The sequence below is a fragment of the Crotalus tigris genome, unplaced genomic scaffold (genome assembly GCF_016545835.1).
Source record: "Crotalus tigris isolate CLP2741 ecotype Arizona unplaced genomic scaffold, ASM1654583v1 scf7180000017899.1852299, whole genome shotgun sequence".
NCBI classification, from domain to species: domain Eukaryota; kingdom Metazoa; phylum Chordata; class Lepidosauria; order Squamata; family Viperidae; genus Crotalus; species Crotalus tigris.
In genome coordinates, this window is record NW_024096711.1 from 1,056,429 (window position 1) to 1,077,555 (window position 21,127).

Sequence of the window (21,127 nt, forward strand, 5' to 3'; positions counted from 1 at the left end):
GAGAAGATCTTTTTTAAAAGGACAGAAACCAGCCCCAGCCCCTCTCCCCCAAGCAGAAAACTCAGCAGAGGCCAGCTTTTAGAAATGCAAATTAAATAATCCTTTCAGAAAGGTTTGAGCCTTTCTACATACCCGCACCCAAATTCTAAAGACAGGAAACATAATGGGATTAATCCACCAATACCAAAAGGGCACACTCAGACTCAAGTCAAAGTATATGACACAGGAAATAAAAAGCCTCAAAACAAGAAGAACTCCAAACAAAAGCTCAAGAAGGTTTAAAAACCTACCACTCCCAGCTACATGTGGTCAGTTTTCCCAGAGCCATTTTTCTGTCTGGCTCTCTTCTTCAATAAACTGCAACCTTCTTTCTAAAGCAGTCTCCATTTTGTTTATTCCTGGCTTGGACTGGTGAAGATTTTTCCTTCAACAACCTAATTAAACATTACCACAAATAGCTGTCATCATCCAATCCCATTTTTTTTTTTAAAAAAAAAAAAACCATTAGAAGTAGTCCTCAACGTCAACCACAGTTGGAACCAGAATTTTGAGTTGAGATAACCAAGTGACTGAACATGATTCTTTTTACCATTTTACAGAGTTCATTAACCAAATCAGATGGCCATTAAGGAAATCCATTCTTCATTAAGAAAATCACAAAGTCATTAGACCAATCCATTCTCCTGAAAGGGCCTTTTTTGCCGGAAATATGGCAAATAATTGTTACATGACCACAGCGTGCTGCAACTATTTATAAATGCAAGCCGGTTGCTGGAATGGAATCATGTGACTGCAGGAGGGGGCAGAATGACATGTTATGATGGCTGAAAGTGCTTTATGGGCCGTAAAGCATTCCTTCTGAGGCCATTGTAACTTTGGTTATAAATCAAGGACTAACTGTAGACATCACCAGAGATAGCAAACGATTATTTTAATCATAATCAAATAAACCAATTATGTATTTTTTTCTTCTTTCTGCCAGCAATCTTTAATTCCTACAAAGTTCTAACATCTGCTTTCTTGTAGTCTCTCAAAATTATTGTCATCTTTATCAATGTCCTTTTTGTAGTTCCAGTGAAGCAGCTCCAGTAAATTTCTTATCATCCAATATCTATCTATCTATCTATCTATCTATCTATCTATCTATCTATCTATCATCTCCATATTACTCATTTTGTTTATTATTTGTATACCTTTTTATTATTATTTTGGAGTCATGATCCAATTCTAGTTCTAAATCCAGTATTTCCCTCTTTTTTGTAAATTCTAAGCTTTAGATCCACTGTAAAGTCTATTTTGTTTATTCGGTGGGGCTTGTTCCTCTTCAATAAGAGCTTTTGATTCCATTATAGAGTTACTTTGAGAATCTCTTGTACACAAACATCAAATGTTTCTTTTACAATAGATATTTGGTACCCTCTGTCCAAACTTCAAAGTCTTGTTATCAGTTTGTAATGCAAGTCAAGAAATTTTTCTCATGACGAAGGATCCTTTTAATTAATTTCACAGTGTTTCTTTAATTCAAATTAATCTTACCCTTAATCTATTTAAAAATTTTTTTCTAAAATCTACATTGTATCATTCTTTTGCTCTATATTATAAAAAAACCCTCTTAAAACTGTATGTACTCTGTGTGTGTGTTTGTGTGTGTGTGTGTTTATGAATGAATTGAACAAAAAAACTTGCAGTTCTGAAGGTTTTGCAATGTTTTACAAACAGTAAGAAAAAAATGTAAATTCCAAAGTGATTAAATAGATACGGTTGGTGAAAGGGCTCATAGCATGATGTAATCCTGTAACTCACATTTGATTGCAAGCAACCACAAAAATATCAATTTCTGCTGCTTGCTCACCAAAAAGAGCAATCCAGAGTTCATATAGGTGATCTCAAGATCTCTCCTTCATCTGAAGAGAAACCAAGAGACTGTGAGTTCTACTCCCACCTTAGGCATGAGAGCCAGTTTGGTGACTTTGGGCCAATCAATCCAACTCAACTCACAGGTTTGTTGTTGGGAAAATAGGAAGAGGAAGGAATATTGTGTGGTTTTACTGCTTTCGGTTATTTATAAAAATAATAAATGTGGTATATAAATATAAATAAATAAATAACCCAGCTGCCTTTCAGTCATAATGTCTCCTGGGGTTTGTAGAACATCAATCCACCATTCCACATTAAAGTGACTTCAAGAAAGCCAGTGAGTTTCCACACTATGATCTTAAACGTATACTCACCATTTTCAAGAAGAATATCAACAAGTTCTTAACTTCATCGATAGAGAACCAGAGGAATCATGGAATGAACTTAAAGTTGTTAAGGATGAATGTGAAAAAAAAAAAACCCTGCCAAAACTGAAAAAAGGGAATAAAGCAAACTTGATGTCAGAAGAAACTTGTGGAAGCCAAGAAAGACATAAATGTCACTAAGGAACTTAATAAACTAGTTTGGTGTGCTATTAGAAGAAACAAGGAACAGTATTACAAAATCTATAAAGATAACAAAGATGGAAACAAGCATGGAAAAACAAGTGAAGTCTTTTAAAAGAACTCTGAACTCAGAAGAAGTTTTCAACCTCAAACTGGAATACTAAAAGGTATCACTGGACAAATAGTAACTGATTCAAATGAGATCAAACATAAGAAAAATAAATGACAAGCAGCATGAAATAACCAATGAAACAACAGAAAAAAGCATGTGTCTGTAAAGCTAAAAGAAAGGGGAAATATACAATAGATCTCAATAAAAGTGATCGTATCACATAAAATTGAGTTGATGAATCCCTATAGGAGAGTGAAAGTGAAAATGTAATTATAAGCGAAAGGACTAAAATCTGTGTCAGTAAGTATAAACTGGTGTCATCTATATTGCTGTGGATGGATGCATATGAAAAATAAAAATTTAAAGAGATAAGATGATAAGATAAGATGATAAGATAAGATAAGATATAAGATAAGATATAAGATAAGATAAGATATAAGATAAAATAAGATAAGATAAGATAGGATAGGATAACCTTTATTGTCATTTTTATACTGTGGGCACAACGTCACCCATCAAATATGAAATTTAGTTGCCCACTCTCAAAGTGAAACACAAACATGACACACACCTAAACATACTATGAACAACATATGTATTGACCCACATCTCTACATATACGTAGCAAATAAATATTAAATACAGTCCATCTTGAATATATAATGGAAAGAGGAAGCTTGAGAGTTCACAAGATTAATGCTGTATGGAATGAAGCTATGGCTGAATCTGGATGTTCTGCTATGGATCACACGAAGCCTCCTCCCAGAAGATAACAAGGAATACAGGTTGTGAAGAAGATGTGTAGTGTCCCAGATAATCTTATGGACCCTGCTCAAGCAGTCTATGTCCTGGATGGGAGGGAGGGGACATCCAATGATCTTTTCGGCCATTTTCACCACTCTCTGCACTGCCTTCCTGTCTGAAGCAGTGATGCCTCCAAACCAGACTGTGATGCTGTATGACAGGATGCTCTCGATTGTCCCCTTGTAGAAAGTGGTCAGGACAGGGGAAGGAAGATGCGCTTTTTTCATGCTGCGCAGAAAATGCAGGCGCTGCTGTGGCCGCTTCACCAGTTTCTCACTGTTGAGCGACCAAGTCAGCCTACTCGTTAGCTGCACACCCAGGAATTTGATGCTGGTAACCATCTCCACAGATGAATCATTAATGCACAGAGAAGTGTGGCTGTGCCTGCCTTTTCTGAAATCAACAATGACCTCTTTGTTTTTTCCAGTATTTAAAACTAGGCTGTTTTCCTTATACCAGGATGTTGATTACATGTTACGCTCTAGTGAATTTTTGGAAAAATTTCAAATACTCCAGTTGAATGTGACTTGGAGGGGAAAGTCATTCATTTGGTGACATAGATGGATAGAAATAAGGTGAGGAAGTATAGAAAAAGTGATTCAACCATTCAGAGACCAAGAATATATAAAAATAGTGACTAGTAGTGAATATCTGCCTAGAAAGTTTCTTTCTGTTTCAAATATACAGTTTAAGCTACATATCATAGAGATGTAAATAGGAATTTAAGAATACAACTAATTCTAAGAAAAAAGAAAAGTAGAACAATATTAAGAAAAAACCCCAGTGTGAGTCCTGTAAATGTATTATGCAATAATTTCCCAGCTGAATGAATGGAAAGTGAATATACTAGAAAAAGATGAAGAAGCTGCTTACAACACAGTGGAAATTATTATGTTGCAAAATGCAATGGAAGGATGTGAACTTAATGTTAATGGGGAATACAATGAAGAATGCTTTGTGGAATGATGTAGTAAAGGAAGGAGCAGGTAAGAAACTATGCAGGCAAGACAATAACAGCTATAAAAATGAGGATGAGAAAAAGCTACTGTGTAATGTGCATACAGAGGAAAAAATAGTTGCAAAGCATTTAGTGTTACACCTGCTCCCAGGTTCAGCTTATGATCACTCACTCGCACACTCATAACCCTGGTCAACAGCCACACTCAAATCATTTTCAACTGCTCATGGAGGCACAACTGGTTCTTTGGAATACGGGGAGACCCAGTGAATCTAAAATAATAGCAAAAGTTTACTTGTTACAAGATACATACACACACACACCCATACACACAAAACCCCATACACACAGACCAAGTTTTTCTCAACTAGGCTGGCAAGCATTAGCCAGAGGGACACAAGCTGCCAAGTCTGGATCCAAGCACAATTCATAGAGTCGGTGGGCTTCAGGACCCCTTTTATCCCCCCAAAAGTCCTTACTTTGTTGATTGAAGACTGCCTTGTTGATTTTCAAGTCCTGATCTGTCTTTGGGAGCTTCCATGTTCTCAGGCCCAACTTCTTTTGTCTGATTCATGTGACATTTTTTTTTCTTTTATCTCCTTAAGAACTTGGCTCTTTCTTAAATTACCTCCCTGAAAGGACTTCTAGATAAGATTCAGATATGATTCCTGGCTTTTGTCCATCCTGCTTATGTGCCTGCTTCATCTTTGGTATGGTAGCCTTGTCTCACAATAGTCAAAAAAGAATAAGGAGTAGTTCAGAATAAAATATACTGACAAAATACAAAATGATTTGATTGAATAAAATGTTTTGAAAATGGCTGAAAAAAATAAATAAAAAAACAACTTTCAACAGAGTGAATGGAATTAAGAATGAAATGTTTTGGGATAAAACTGAAGCAAAAGAATGCTAAAGTTCCATAGGAGAATGAAAATAGTATGTTAAAGAAGTAAAAATGAAACAAAAGCTATATATGTAAACATCCAATTGATGAAAAACTTTACTGGATGAAAACTGAATGAAAACAAAGATGTACAGTACATTCTGTGACAATGCTGAAAAATAGTACATGGCATATCAACTGAAGAAAGTTGATAAATGAATATGTTTCTCTTATGTGACTTTTTAACATGTGTGCAAATTGTATGCATGCCTGCGCAATGCCCTTATACAAAAGGAAAGGTCAAAACAATGGAGCTGAGGAGGTGTTTGGCATAATTCTAACTGAAAAGGTCTCAGAGGCAGCAACCAACATCTGGGAAGGTGAATCTTAATAATGAGCAGAGAATATGTGGATCAGAAATTTGCTATTCAGCAGGTAATTGAATGCTGTATGAGTACAAGAAAGAAATACATTTGTCTGCTTATGGATTTATAGCAAGGGAATAAGGTTGAAATTATAAAATGTTTTGGAAACTATGGAACTGAATTTTAAATAAGTAAAGAATAAGTAAGATAACAAAAAATAATTTGTAAGTCATTGTACAGTAAAAAACTACATATTACAGTGATTAAAGTAAACTGAGCACAAAGGAAAATATAAAAGAAACTAGGAGAAAAAACTCACTTCAGTGAAAGATTACTTCAATCCTTAAGTTTGTCATTAAATGTAGAAGCAAATTGTTTCATCTTACTTTAAAATATAAAGTCATTGCAAACAATGATAAAGACTAAGTAATTTGAATCCATTCATTAATAGCAGAATAAATTTCCTTCCATAGAATTATTTTCTTTGTCAAACCCCAGACTGGATAAGCTGAAGCTCACAATAAAATGTAAAAATCCATTTTTAGGAGCATAATTCCTCACCACATTTAAACTTTTAATTATTATATATTTTCCCATCTGTCTCATTTTTTTATTTACATTGTTTTTACATTTTTTAAAATTTAGATTCTCTGATTTTCCAAAAGTGGATATTCCAATTCTCCATTTCAATTTGTATGAAATATGCAGATTGGTGATTGAAAGTGATAATTGATAATGGAATTCAAGTAGATGGAGAAAAATGCAATATTTAGCAAATGGCTCACCGTTGGGCAGGGGTGAGGTAAGGATGTGTGATGTTCTCTTGGATGTTTAAGATAAGAATAGAATAACAATAGAAAAGAGCTGGAAGGGACCTTGGAGGTCTTCTAGTCCAACTCTCTGCTTGAGCAGGAGAACCTATATATCTTCTTAAAAACCTCCAGTGATGGAGCGCCCACGATTCCTGAAGGCAAGCTGTTCCACTGGTTAATTGTCCTCACTATTAGGAAGTTTCTCCTTAATTCTAGGTTGCTTCTCTCTTTGGTCAGTTTCCAACCATTGTTTCTTGTCTTGCCCTCTGATGCTTTGGAGAATAGTTTGACCCCCTCTTCTTTGTGGCAGCCCTTCAAATACTGGAATACTGCTATCATGTCTCCACTATTCTTTTCTTTAGCCAAACCCAAGTCCTACAGCCGTTCTTCATATGTTTTAGTCTCCAGGCCTTTGATCATTTTAGTTGCTCTTCTCTGAACTTTTTGCAAGGTCTCAACATCCCTTCTGTAGTATGGTGACCAAAATTGGTTGCATATTGCAGGTGTGATCTTACTAGGCTTTTATAAAGCATACTAATACTTTGTGTGATCTTGATTCTATGCCTCTGTTTATACAACCCAGGACTGTATTAGCTTTTTTGGCTGCTGCTGCATACTGCTGGCTCATGGTCAAGTGATTGTCCACTAGGACTCCAAGGTCCCTCTCACAGGTGCTGTTTTTGAGCCAGGTCTCGCTTAATCTGTACTTAAACCTTTGGTTTTTCCTGCTTAAATGTAAAACTTTGCTTTTCTCCACATTAAAACTCATTTTGTTGGATAAGCCCCATTGTTCAAGTTTGTCAGGATCTTTTTGGACCCTGAGCTTGTCTTCTGGGATGTTGGCTATTCCTGCCAGTTTGGTGTTATCTGCAAATTTGATGACTTCTCCTTCTATTCCATCATCTAAGTCATTAATGAAGATATTTAAGAGTACTGAGCCTAAGAAGGAACCTTGTGCTACCCCACTGCTTACTTCTCTCCATGTGGATGTAGTACCATTTATTTATAGACAAATGCATAAGGAATGTGTGTGATGACTGCAAATGTATGTGTGTTGGGAATGTAAATATACACATACAGATAGTATGTTTAATGACCGTTTGAAGTTACAAGGCCCTGAAAAAAGTGACTTATGAACATTTATCACATCACCATTGTAGTATCCCTATGTCACATGATCAGAATTTGGATGCTTGCCAATTGGCATGTATTTAGGATGGTTGCAATGTTCTGGGATCATGTGATCACTTTTAGAGACCTTCTGACAAGCAAAGTCAGTGGGGAAATCACTTAACATCCATATTACTAACTAACTTAACACCTGAAGTGATTCACATAATAACAGTCGTAAAATGGGGCAAACTGCACTTAAAAACTGTCTTGCTTAGCAATAGAAATTATGGGCTCAATTGTGGTTGTAAGTCAGGAATTATATTGTACGCAAATAATTTTATATTCCTGACTGAAATTCTAAATGCAGTTAATTTTACACAGATGTATGATATAGTGAGAAGTATGGATCTGAAAATTAGTATATCAAATACCAACATAATTGGGTTTGTCAAGAAAATACAAGGACCAATTGCAAAATATAGATAATTCCTGAAAAGCTGGATCAAGTAGAGGAATCTGTGTGCTTCGGCAAAACATTTCACTATAGAGAGAGGAAGAATTGATAAGATCTATAATACAACGAGGCTCATAGCTAGCCTAAAAGCATGGGAAGAGTAGAAGCCAAAGAAAGGGGAGGTGGGCCTCAATCTCTGTGTTAACTAGTCCACCAACAAGTTTTAAATCAATGTTGTAAACCTTAATTAAAAATGCATTTTGCAGTTATATTTAATTTATTATCCTCAAGAACTGGAGTTGCAGTAGTAGTAGTAGTAGTAGTAGTAGTAGTAGTAGTAGTAGTAATAATAATAATAATAATAATAATAATAATAATAAAGTTGGAAGGGACCTTGGAGGTCATCTAGTCCAACCCTCTGCTCAGGAAGGAAACCCTATACCATTTGGAAGCTTTGGAACATAGCTTGACTCCCTCTTCTTTGTGGCAGCCTCTGAGATATTGGAACACTGCTATCATGTCCCCCCTCGTCCTTCTCTTCATTAAACTAGACATAAACTAGGCATTGAATTATCTTGCATCAGTTAATAAAAAAGGGAAAAGATACCAAAGACAAAATGAATATACAGCTTTAATATTCAGTTCACATAACGATTAGTTGGTTCTCTAATTAACTGAGATATAATATAGTGGCTATCAGATTTTTCAAAAAACTATGTCTCTGTTTGTTAAATGAAATGTCTTTTAAGAGTCACCAGAGTTGAAACATATTAATTCATTGACTGATTATGTGTTTTGATTCTCAATATCTTGATACAGATAGACCTTCTTTAGCCCTTTTGTCCCCAACCAAGCCCTTTATCTTTCATGGGTGCACCCATCACCACTACAATCAAGACCATCCACCTTGCTGCTTGTCATCCTTTTCAACTTTCTTCCATCTTTCCCAGCATTTTATAAACTTCTCAAGAAAGCTGTGTCTTCATGTAATATATGCAAAATATGATTATTTAAATCTGGTCATTTGGACCTTCAGTAAGAACTTTGAATTTTATTGATGTGTGATCTGTGGTGGTACAGTAGTTAGAATGCAGTATTGTAGGTTAACTCTAGCAGAGACATTACCCTGCCAACAAAAGTGCGTATAGTCCAGGCCATGGTTTTTCCAGTTGCAATCTATGGCTGTGAAAGTTGGACCATAAGAAAGGCTGAGCGACAAAGAATTGAGGCCTTTGAACTATGGTGCTGGAGAAGACTCCTGCGAGTCCCTTGGACTGCAAGGCATTCAAACCGGTCAATCCTAGAAGAGATCAACCCCGACTGCTCTTTAGAAGGCCAGATCCTGAAGTTGAAACTCAAGTACTTTGGCCACCTAATGAGAAGGAAGGACTCATTGGAGAAGGGCCTAATGCTGGGAAAGATTGAGGGCAATAGAAGAAGGGGACGACAGAGAATGAGATGGCTGGATGGAGTCACTGAAGCAGTAGGTGTGAACTTAAATGGGCTCCAGAAGATGGTAGAGGACAGGAAGACCTGGAGGAACGTTGTCCATGGGGTCGCGATGGGTCGGACACGACTTCGCAATTAACAACAACAGGTTAACTCTTCCAATTGCCAGGAGTTCGATCCTGACCATCTTCAGATTGACTCAGCCTTCCATCCTTCCGAGGTTGGTAAAATGAGGGCCCAGATTGTTGGGGGCAATATGATGACTCTGTAAACCACCCAGAGAATGCTGTAAAACTGTATAAGTCTAAGTGCTATTGCTATCCATTTGTTAGTTTGTTTTAAATTATTATCTATTATTTACTGTCAGGAATCTTCTCCAACATCAAGGTTCAAAAGTGCCAATATTCTTTTTATTCTGCTTCTTCAAGCTCCAACTTTTATAACCATAGAATGTCAAAGGGAAATCCAATGCCTAATGTTTTTGATCTTTGTTAATATAGATATATCACAATAATTGAATAACTATTCTGATGCTGTCATTGTTTTTCTGCTAAGAGCTACTGTGGCATATTTCTTGACTGCTGGTTCTTTAATGTTGATAGTTGTTCCTAAAAAGCAGCAGCTATCTACCACTTCAGAAACTTCACTGTCAACACTGAAGCTAGCTGCTATACCTGCTGACATTAATTTGATTTTCTTTATATTTAATTTTAATCCAATTTTTTTCTATCGTATTACCTGACTTTCATTACTAGAGCTGGCAGGATATTTGCATTTCCAGCTATCAGAGTAATGTCATCAGCAAGTTAATGATATTTCTTCTTCCAATTTTAAACCACGTCCACCTTCTTTTAATCCAACTTCCCTCAGTAACTATTTAGCATATTATTTGAATGAATAAGGAAAGTGTATACAGTCTTGTCTCACTCCTTTACCTGTTTTGCCATGTTTTGTCTGAAGTATGGTTTCCTGTCTTATGTATAGGTTTCTCATGAGGACTGGAAAGTGTTCTGGGATATCCATCTTTCTAAGGACATTCTGCAGCTTGATAACCGCCTAGTATACGATCAAAGGTCTCTCTATAATCAATGAAGTACATTTTGATTTCTTTTTGGTATTCTTTGGCTTTCTCAATTATCCAGTGTGCATTAGCAATAATGTCTCTTATTCCTCAACTTTCCTAAAGCGTGTTGGATGATTCTGAACATTATTTTGGTAGCATGTGAAAATAAGCATAGAATACCACAGTTTGCACATTCTGTTAAGTCTCTTTTCTGACACTGATATGTAGATTGACTTCTTCCAGTCTGTTGTCCATTGTGTTGTTTCCCCAGATTTACTGGCATAGCTTGATTAGCACCTTTACAGGTTCTTCTTCTGTTCCTTGCCATATTTCTATTGATATTCCATTAATTTCTGTAGCCTTTTAACTTGGTAATGACTGGAGTGCTGATCCAACTTCAGCTCCAAGCCCTGAAACATCTTATACAGGGGTCTTCAAAGTTGGCCCTTTTTGTGATTTGTGGACTTCAATTCCCAGAATTCCTCAGCCAGCATGCCTGGCTGAGGAATTCTGGGAGTTGAAGTCCACAAGTCATAAAAGGGCCAAGTTTGAAGGCCCCTGATCTTATAAGTAAAAAATATTTTCTAAGGTATCATGGATGTTGACATCTCTGCAGTTCAGAATTTCAATATATCCCTTCCATCTTTATTTGATCTTTTTTTTGAAACTGTTATTAATTATTGTCCTTTGTCTATCAGTTCAGGGTTTGAACTTTCTGCATTTGGAGGTCTTTTGGAAGACTTTTCTTCTTTCTTTGTATTCGTTTCCATCTTTGATGTCTTTACAAAGCTCGTTTAATTCTGCTTCTAAGAACTCTTTGATATTCTTCGCTAAGATCCTTCCAGACTCCAATATCTTCCTTCTTGGCTTCGGCTTTTCTTTGTGTATTTTTGCCTTTGGGTTCTAATATCTCCTTTGTTTTCCTCTGCTTTTTGATGCTTGCTGGTTTCATTTGAAACCTCTATCCAGGATAGCCTGTCTTTAATAAGAGATTTAGCCAAGTGATGTGCCCTCAGATGTCCTAATCTTTTATTCTGGTCAGTTAAAATTTCATAGAGCATGGATTGAGTGAAATAGACAACAAACAACAACAAAACAATAACAAGTAAAACTGTACCAGTGAAAGTGGATGGTTCCTCTTCTCCATTAAAAAAATCGAAATTAAATTAAAATTCACCCATCTCCTTGCCTCCAAGATACATTGACTTTTATTATGAAAGTGCTGTTAGAGTATCTTGTACCCAGCTTCTTTTGCCTTCCCCCACTCAACAGAGAACAAAATAAATAAAAATCCCAGAAAGGTGCAAGGAATTAATTTATATTTTAAAAAATATTTCTGGTGCTGCCTTAATTCTTGATTCCTTTTTCTAGTTCCCAATCTAGAAAAAATGAAAATCTGAATCCTCATTTAGGATCCCCATTACACAATTAATTTACACTCAGTTGCTTCCTCTACTGCCTTAACTCATCCTTGTTCTCCTCCCCCCCCCCCATTACAGGCAAGAAAATAAAGGTAAAATCACTACTTTTAAATCTGTTAAAATCGCTATTATTTCAGTAAGGCAGAGCCCAGCAGCATGAGAAATATCATGCTAACATAAAAATCTATGATAAAATAAATATGAACACTAAATACATGTTTCTATGATTGGATATATTCTCTGAGTTTGTAATGTCTTATTTTGTAGTCATTAAGTGTATTTTATTCCAAAAATACTGTCCTACATTTCAAGATAGTAGGCAGTGAACTGCCACCTCAGCCAGACAATGTATACAATGAACAATATAAGGTATAAACTCAATACTTTTTTATTTATTTAATTAATTTGTTTGCCCATCTCATTGTAAGGCAACTCTGGGCGGCTTACAATATTCAAATATGCTCTTCCAAATTGTAGATATAATAAAAATTAGGCATTGGCCAGTTGAAGTACCAGTACTCTTCTTTTTATTAACCATTTTGTTTTAACAAGGCAAAGGCATTTGACTAAATTAAACTTAATGAGGCATTTATAAAGGCAGCCATTGCTAGAGGCAGTTAAGTGACAAACTGGAAGATGTATAAATTCAAGCTGGGTATTAACTACAGTGCCTCCACACTTTGGGTGATGAGTAATTAATACATAATCAAAAGTGACATTTGGGGGATAGGAATGAAGCCCTGGGGAGGTAATGTAAGACAGCTGTGTGGTTACAGCAACAATGGACATATGGGAGGGGGTAAGATATAGATGCAGACAATTTTCCATTTTGTGGTGCAGCACATAGTGGGAGCCGGTAAACATAATTATAAGGTTTCATATCTAGCAAATTTCTGCTATGATCAGTAAGGCTGATTTAGCCACTTTGCAGATACATACTTGTCTAGGCAGGCTGCTTTCTCTCTCTGCTTCTTTCTACTATTGCTATTAGACTTTTTAGAGTCAAACAGATTGGAAAATCAGGCATGATGCTTGATAGTTGATTGACTATCTTCCTGCAGACAATCAACAGTTCAATTTTTAAATGTTCTGCTTACAGGTGAATCAATAGTTCTATTTCTTATATCCAAAGTGAGGAAAATATATCAGATTCAAATATTAAACCTAATCATATCTGCTGGAAATAATTTCCTTTGCTGCTGAAAGTTTGATTTCTAGATTTCTAGATCTTTGTCACTGCGCAGCAATATGTCCATCTTTCAGAATAATCAAATTGATCCCCAAATGCCGCAATTAACACTTTTCTCATGGTGCCATTTTCTTCTGATGTAATTCCTGAGCTTTTGAGATGAGTTGTCATCAAATTTCAACTTCCCCCCCCTTAATTCCCCCATGATCTACTAATTGAATGATGGCACTGATTCTTAATTTCTCATTGCCTTTTAAACAAGGTTGCATGCTGAAAGTTTTAAAACAGGAGGAAACTGCCCAGACCTTAGAGTTCTAAAAAAAACAAAATGCCATTTGAGAAGTGTTGCTTTGAAATTACAACCAATTCTTTAAAACAAGAGGAGGAAGACAGAGGCCTAAAGCAAAGCTTGAGCAAATTTCGAGAGACATTTGCTGTTCATACATCTGACTTTAATCTTGGCAGGTACTTTCTGAACTAATTTAAATAAGAAAGATGAAGTGGGTGGGGGAAACCATCTGACATGGAAGCTGCATTCCAAATCATCACTTGGCGAAGGTTGCTCTTTGTTTTGCTGAGTTATGTCCAAACAGCTTGATGCTGAAACTGGGGGCGTATCCCTATTGGTACAAAATCTATACTCTTGCTAGCCTAGAACCAAATTAATGATAGCTGCACCAATAATGAATCTTTAGATAATTTGGCAAGGAAACCATCCTATGCTAATTTAGAGCCACCCGTGTGCCAATATTGTACCCAGATCTGTTTCATGAGGACAGAAGTCAAGCATGTTTACAAAACAGTACAGATTGGACAATATCAGTTACCTGTCGCAGTGTGATTCAAGATACATTGAACATACACTACTTTAGGCTGCATTAGATAAATTCTAGGCTCTCCAGATATGGCAGACAATAGCTTTCAAAACTCCCAGTCAACAAACCCATTGGTCAAACTGGGAGGACAATTTCTGAGTATAATGTATATAGAGTTCTGAGTTCAATGCATATAGAAGTCAATGGGAAAAATTGGGACAGATCGAAGAAAAAGTTGATCCATTTCTTTGCATTCCACAGTAGTCTACTAAATACTTCAAAAAGATCTTTTTCCTCTCTCCAAATGAGACTTTCTCCACTCACAGTGTCAAGACTGGGTAACTAAGGCAACAGATCTTTGAATTCAAAAACAGGCAACCAGCCAGGAAGGAATGCAGAGAAACAAGTAGGCAAAATATTAAATCAGTTTTGTGAATGCCTAGTAGGCAATTGCCATGACTGAGCTAATAGATCACAGTTACAAGCTTCATAGCAGATGGGTGGAATTAAAGAATTCCTTAGCCAGTGTCCTGGCTGGGGAATTCTGGAGTTGAAGTCCAAATGCCTTAAAGCTGCCAAGTTTGAAAAATACTGCTTTACAGGTTCAGATTTTAAAGCCTTTCCTCACCAGTCAAACTTAGCAAAATTCAGTTACTGCTGGCCTACTTCCGTTGTTTGAAATCTTGTTTCTACTTTAAGTCACCTGGGACAAATGTGTGCTGTCCAGTAAGGCAGTACAGATCTTTGAAAAATAGGATTTGTTTTTTTGTAAGGCTTGAGCAAAAGGGCCCTTTTGAAGCAAAACTAAAAAGCAGAGTCCCACTTCTAAACTGCAAAAGGGAGTGGATGAGTTGCTATGCTGAATATTCATTTAGTACATGTCTAGCACATGAACCAAAAACAGAGATTCTGAGATTTAATCCTGAGATTGAAACAAATCACTCTTCAAAACAGACCGCCTTTGTTCTGCTTTGAACTTTGTCAAGCTAATCACTGGCTCTTCACAAGGACTTTACCACAAGTAAATTTTGAGCAAGTCAAAAATCTTCACTGAGGCAAGTTCTGGTCAACACACTCTGGGAGGGGTCAGGGCGGATATATTGAAGGCAGGGATTGGCTGAAACACAACCGGTGGCTCATGCTCCCCACCTTTCTTTTATGTAAGATGTAGCCTTTGTGTCAAAATCACTTGGGCATGAGAATCTACCAATTAAAATCTGGTCCGGTCACATGAATTTAACTCCTTCAAAAATCAGATTGCAGAGAGGCAGAATTACCATATTTATTTTTTCCATCATGGTTCTATGATAAATAGGAAGACAATTGGTTTATTTGTAACATATAAACCAATGGGATTACACTATTTAAATCATGTTTTAAAATTATTTATTATTACATTTATATATGACCCATCTTGCTATCCCACACAACTGTGCGCAGCCTAGGAATGAGAAAAAATTGGTGTCAAGAAACCAGAAGGTATCACTGGGATTTTCAGGCCATTCTGGTGATGCTGTAAATGTTTGAGGAAGCCTTTTAGACATATCTGGCTGAAGTAATTCTTCTTTAAACAACAGCTGTGGGAATACATATGAAGGTGGCATGGGTTATTTTTTATTTATTTGTCCAATGTATATAACTATCCATCTCATCTAGTAATCCTGAGCTCAAATAGAATTAAATAAAAACAATAAAAACATTATAAAAATAAAATACAGGCAGCGGAGAAATAACAATCCAAATCACTAGCAGAACAAAAAAAAAGTGGATCCCTGTACATACTTGTCTAACAAAAGCAGTTGAAAGGACTTTCTGACGTAAGTGCCTACTGTTTTTATTAATTTGTCTTCTGTATGAACATTTATGGGGAAAATGCATAGTCAAAGCCATGATTTGGATGTAGGCAATATAAGACTTGCATATTTTGCTATATGAGTTTCCCTTTGGATATGACAATAGCAAACAAAAAAGTAGAACTGTGGAAGAACAATACACCCAGTTACCAGCATTTGTCCTGAGATTAAAGTCCATCTATTATCATCCAATAATGATAAAGTAAGTGCAAGTGGAAATTCCTAAGGTCCAATCATTGCAACTCCTTGATGCATCTTTCATATTGAGCTCTGCTAACACCTTTTCCTGCTTTCAATCAAACCTATTGTGTTTTTTCTCCATTACCCTTATCATTTCTGCGCTGCAAACTTATAGAAGTTTTGCAGAGAGAGCACCTGTAGCCAGCAGAGGCAGATACTATAACAACAACAACAACAACAACAACGATGATGATGATGATGATGAAGAAGTTGGAAGACACCTTAGAGGTCATCTATTCCAATCCCCTGCTCAGGCAGGAAACCCTATACCATTTCAGACAAATGGTTGTCCAGTCTCTTCTTAAAAACTTCCAGTGTTGGAGCATTCATAGCTTCTGGAGGCAGGTTGTTCCACTGATTAATTGTTCTAACTGTTAGAAAATTTCTCCTTAGTTCTAGGTTGCTTCTCTCTTTGGTTATTTTCCATCCATTGCTTTTTGTCTGTACTGTAATAGCGTTCCATGCACTTCTAAAAACAAGCTGGGAGGGAGGAAGGCAGCAGGCCGTTTCTCCCACATATTGGAGTGTGAGTGGTATCTGGCACTGAGGCACCCTAGAGAGAAAATGGATGGTGAGGAGACAACAGGGTTTCTCATAGTTTACCACTGTTTTGCACTGACCATTGTCCAATGAACAGGTTTGTTCAGGAGCAGATGGACAGAACATATAGAGGTTCAACCTAGCAACATTACAATACAATTGAATGCTCCCCCGTGTGTTCTGTAGTACTGATAAAAATCCATTGGAGGGCAGCATTTCAAAGCTTCCTGGGATTTTGTAGAGAAGACTAGAGGCCAAAGTTAAAATTAAAACTATAGGGTGACACCCTTTACCGGCACATCGTGTTTTCTGATTTCTTTGACTTTGAACAGCAAATTAAAAGCTAGTGCATGGGCAGTCCAGTAGAAATGATATTACAGAAAAAGGAAATCATTAAGGAAGTAGGATTGAGCTGAACTGATTTTATTCAGTACAGCTGAAGGATCTTAAGAAATTGCCAAAAGATGTTTCAGTTTGGCTCTAAGTGCCCATCTTTTTCAGTCAGCGACTGAATAGTTTCCCTTGAGTTTTATAGTGGGGAATGAGGGGATATCAAACCAAAGAGACTATGAATTCGAAGGTTAAAAAAAGACAAAAAGAGGTGGTTGAAAAATAATGCACAGAATTTTATAATTTCAAGATTGACGTCAACAATCTTCATTAAAAAATTCAGCCCATCAAAAGAAAAGGGAATATGTTCATCGTAGAAAAAAAGCAACAGCTAAATTGTGCAGTTCTGAGAAAAAGAGCCAAGATAAAACTATCAAGCCTTTGTATCTCATCGCTTCTCCTGGAAGAAGCCCTAATGCTTTCTTTGTAGCATCTTGATCACCAGTATCATTTGATAAGAGTTTCATTTTGTTTCTCCCTCCACCCTCTGAATGCTCTTGCCTCACTTTGCTGCATTTTTCAGCTTCCTTGAGCTGCAACCCAGTCTAGGACCATATTGACAGTTTCTTGATGAGTGAAACCACAAGTGAAAGAGAGATGTTGCTATATGGAAATTAGTTATAACGTCAGGAGAATGAAATACACAGCTTGCTGGGGGAATTTTTTTTTTTTTGCCTAACTCTGAAGATCTTTGTATTTAATATACACTCAAGAGAAATGGATCTGATGGAGGTGTTCGTTATGGCCCTTTCCCTAATGGCGGTCAGAGAAGGTACCTCTTCATTCTTGCTTATTTCTGCATCTTCATTCCTCTCCAACTTTCTTTCTTTTTTTTCTTTAGCTTTTTCTAAGTAGCTTGCCTTCAGAAGTTGTGGGTGCTCCGTCACTGGAGGCTTTCAAAAAGGGACTGGACAACCATTTGTCTGAAATGGTATAGGCCATAGGGTCTGGACTGGAAGACTTCCAACGTCCCTTCCAATTCTATTATTCTATGTTCTCAAGGACCTTTGGATGAGGCCTCAGCTCAAAGCCAGTATGTCCCTTCTTTTATTATTCAAACCTTCTCCTTCCTTTAGGCCCTGCCTTTTGTGATGAAGTTGTAATTTCTGCAGTTTGTTGGCATCAGCAACACTTTGAACATGAAGCTTAGAGCTGCTGCTTCTTCCCTTCTTTCTTCTGTTCAAGGCAGAAGTGATCCGATGCGATCCCGCATAGATTGCAAGGAAGGGTTCCTGATTAACCCCATTGCCAAAATGGATAGGAATAGATTCCTTTATTCATTTCTTCTGCAGTTCTTCAATGGCCCTCAAATAGCTCCAGAAGTGAAACTGAAAAGGCAATTGAGTAGCCGGTAGATGACAAGTCTCCTAATCTTCTAAGCCCTTAATCATCAATATTATTTCACTGCTTAGATTCCAAACATTACGTCAAATGTTTGCACTAAGAAGAAAAAGTCCCTGCTAGGAAAAGTGGAAGAAGAAAAAGGCTACAGTCTTTAAAAAGTTAATATGTAAAGAGGATTGATGCAGAGCCCGTTTATCACACTACCCCAAATGCAGATTGCAGGGACCTCTGAAGGAGCTGCTTAACAACATAAAAGAAGCTAAATGGTTTGGGGCAAGGACCTATCTAATCCAGCACCACAGCCAACAAACCATTGCTGGAAAGTGCACAAGCAGCGGATTCCAGCAAAGATTCTTCTCCACTCCTACCACTACAGTCTCAATTTGCTCCTGGCTAGGAATTAGCAGTCCCAGCCAGCTCAGTTTTAGCAACTACTCAGTTAATATCTGCTATTAGCTTTATTCACTTGCTATGTGTTTGCTTAATCCTCCTTTAAGAGCTATTTAATTATTTCAGAGATAGTAAATTCCTTAAGGGACTATTTATTTTTGTTCTGAATCTACTGCCAGCTAATTTTGACAGGTGATTCTTAAATAATAATGGTAAAATCAAACATTCAGTTAATTTTATAATCTTCCACCATGTCTCCTCTACTCATTTTTCCAGAACACTAAAAATACTGTATAATAATAAAAAATTGCTCTAAGCACTGAATCTCAATTATTTCATTATCATCCTTTTTCTGAATACAAAGAGACATCTTTGCTCTTTGCACTGGACTGTTTCAGATTTCTCTTTCCTGATAGTTCAGGAGAAAGAGGGAGAAGGAGAGACAGAGACACAGAGAGAGATCTGATAAGAATGAATTTCATATTAAGGCCTTTTGCTTCACTGTTTTATTTTTTGCAGTTGGGAAGGAACCTGGTAGATATGTTCACCTGATAGAATTTTCAGAATTTACATGTATTAGCTATTTCCTACAAGCTTGGTCAATATGTGCTGGTAATAGCACTGGTCCAAATAAGATCACTGGAGGACCTCAAAATTTGCGGTCATTGTAAGAATTCTGTTTATCTCTCCTCTTTGGTTTTTTGTACTTTAATAGTTATCAATCCATAATGCAAAAAGTTACATTATCCATATGCTACTGAATCACAACTTCCAGCAGCTCTAGTCCCCCTGGATAACGGGAGTGGGATATTGGGAGTTACAGTTTGATGGGAGCTAGAAGACCTCAGATTCTCTATATTATGCCGTAATTGCACATTTGTTCTGCATTCCTTTTTTAAATTTGATTTACAAGGTAGAAGAAGAAACCATCTGACTGTGTTTAGGCTGTTAGCGTAGCATGAATTGAATGTAAGAATACTGTCCACCTCTAAGATGTGCGCTGAATGACAAGTAGCAATAGGGCCATTTCAGTATGTGTAGTCTTTTTTAGAAGCTACTTCTAAATGTGATTCCATGGACATTCGTCATGTATGATTCCTTAAGGACAATGGAATAATAAATGGAATAATAAATTAAGTAAATTAAATAATAACTTATGGACAATAAGAGGGGAAATAAACAGAATTCTTACAAAGAAGCAGATTTTGGGATCCTCCAAGAATCTGTTTGGGGATTAGTATCTGGAATAGCATTTGATAACTGGTACAAGGTCAGTCTTAAAGTTGAATGAAGTTCTTTTCGAGCATTGGTTTTCATGATCATGAAAGTTATTATACAGACTGACCTTTGGCCTAAGTGTTAGTCATTTATTTGGGTGTTTTTTGCTTCCTTTGGAGGCACAACTGCATCTTATCAGACTGAGTTATTAAAGTTTATTGCTAGTCTCTTTAGAGGCCTAATGAAACATTACAAATATACATTCAGAGCAATTGGCCATGCTTTCCCACTTTAGGAAACAGAGATTTTAAAGATCTGAATCCAGAAGTCGGGTGTGCTCCTAAAATAAAGGAAACAGTTCAGAACGAAAGGTGTGATGCTGTGTTACACCTTTCAGCTGCTCTGTAAAAAACTCAAGTTGTGTGTCTTGCCCAAGAACAATATTTTTTTATTACCTTCTGAGCATAGTACTTGAAAATATATTTGTGGCATATAATTCTGTAATGAGGAGAACTGCAAACAGTCTTTAATTCGCTCAGGACGATAGGCAAAGTCTCTGCATTTTACAAAGTGCTGCTACCTTCATTACTGGCCAAATTAGAAATTGATGTAGTTTATTACCCTTTTTGCCCTCGTAGTGTACAGTTGATATCTTTTAAAAGTGAACCAACCAGCAAATGAAGAATCTTGATAATTGATTTATTTTGAGAGGAAATGACATTTTTTATCTTTTCACTCCCCTGCTCTTCAGTCAAAAGGAAGCCTGTCTTTCCTTTTCCATTTATAAAATGGAAGAAATTGCCCATTGGCTCCAGCCATTGCTAATAATTGTGAAGGTGGGATAATTCCATCAGAGACTTGTACTGTAGTGCATGCACAAAGTTTCAGTCTGATGTAGCCTTTTCCCCCATGTTAACTTTTATTTCTGTAACTAGTTATGCAGGTACAAAACTATGCATCCCTTATAGTTTGGTCCTGTTGTATTTTATTTTATGGTACCAGATTTGTTTTTCTTAGTTAATTGTTATTAGAAGACAGTACACCTGATCACCTCAACACGCCGGAGAAGTATGCTTCACAACTGCTCTGTAGTCCACCAAATCCCATTAAGCTTCCATAATAATTTGCTGATAATAATTCAACAAACATTTTGAAACATTATAATTCATATTCTTCAAATTTTAGCAAAGTTAACATTACTTATAGATTGTGTTCAGGGTCCATTCTGAATGACTTGTTAAAAATTGGCAGAGGATGAGTCAACCATCTGTGCTTCAAATTTAATCTGCTT

At 36.7% G+C, this 21,127-nt stretch overlaps 1 protein-coding gene across 4 annotated transcripts in view; it reads left to right on the forward strand.

The window, feature by feature from the left end:
* Nucleotides 1-17,464: 17,464 nt before the first annotated feature.
* CD6 (CD6 molecule) overlaps nt 17,465-21,127 on the forward strand; it is a 45,616-nt gene continuing 41,953 nt past the window's right edge. For all 4 annotated transcript variants that reach the window (XM_039344259.1, XM_039344257.1, XM_039344258.1 and 1 more), the window contains exon 1: nt 17,465-17,656. In XM_039344259.1, the coding sequence (XP_039200193.1) occupies nt 17,602-17,656 (55 nt within the window). In that variant the 5' untranslated portion in view covers nt 17,465-17,601. The remainder of the gene's footprint in view (nt 17,657-21,127) is intronic.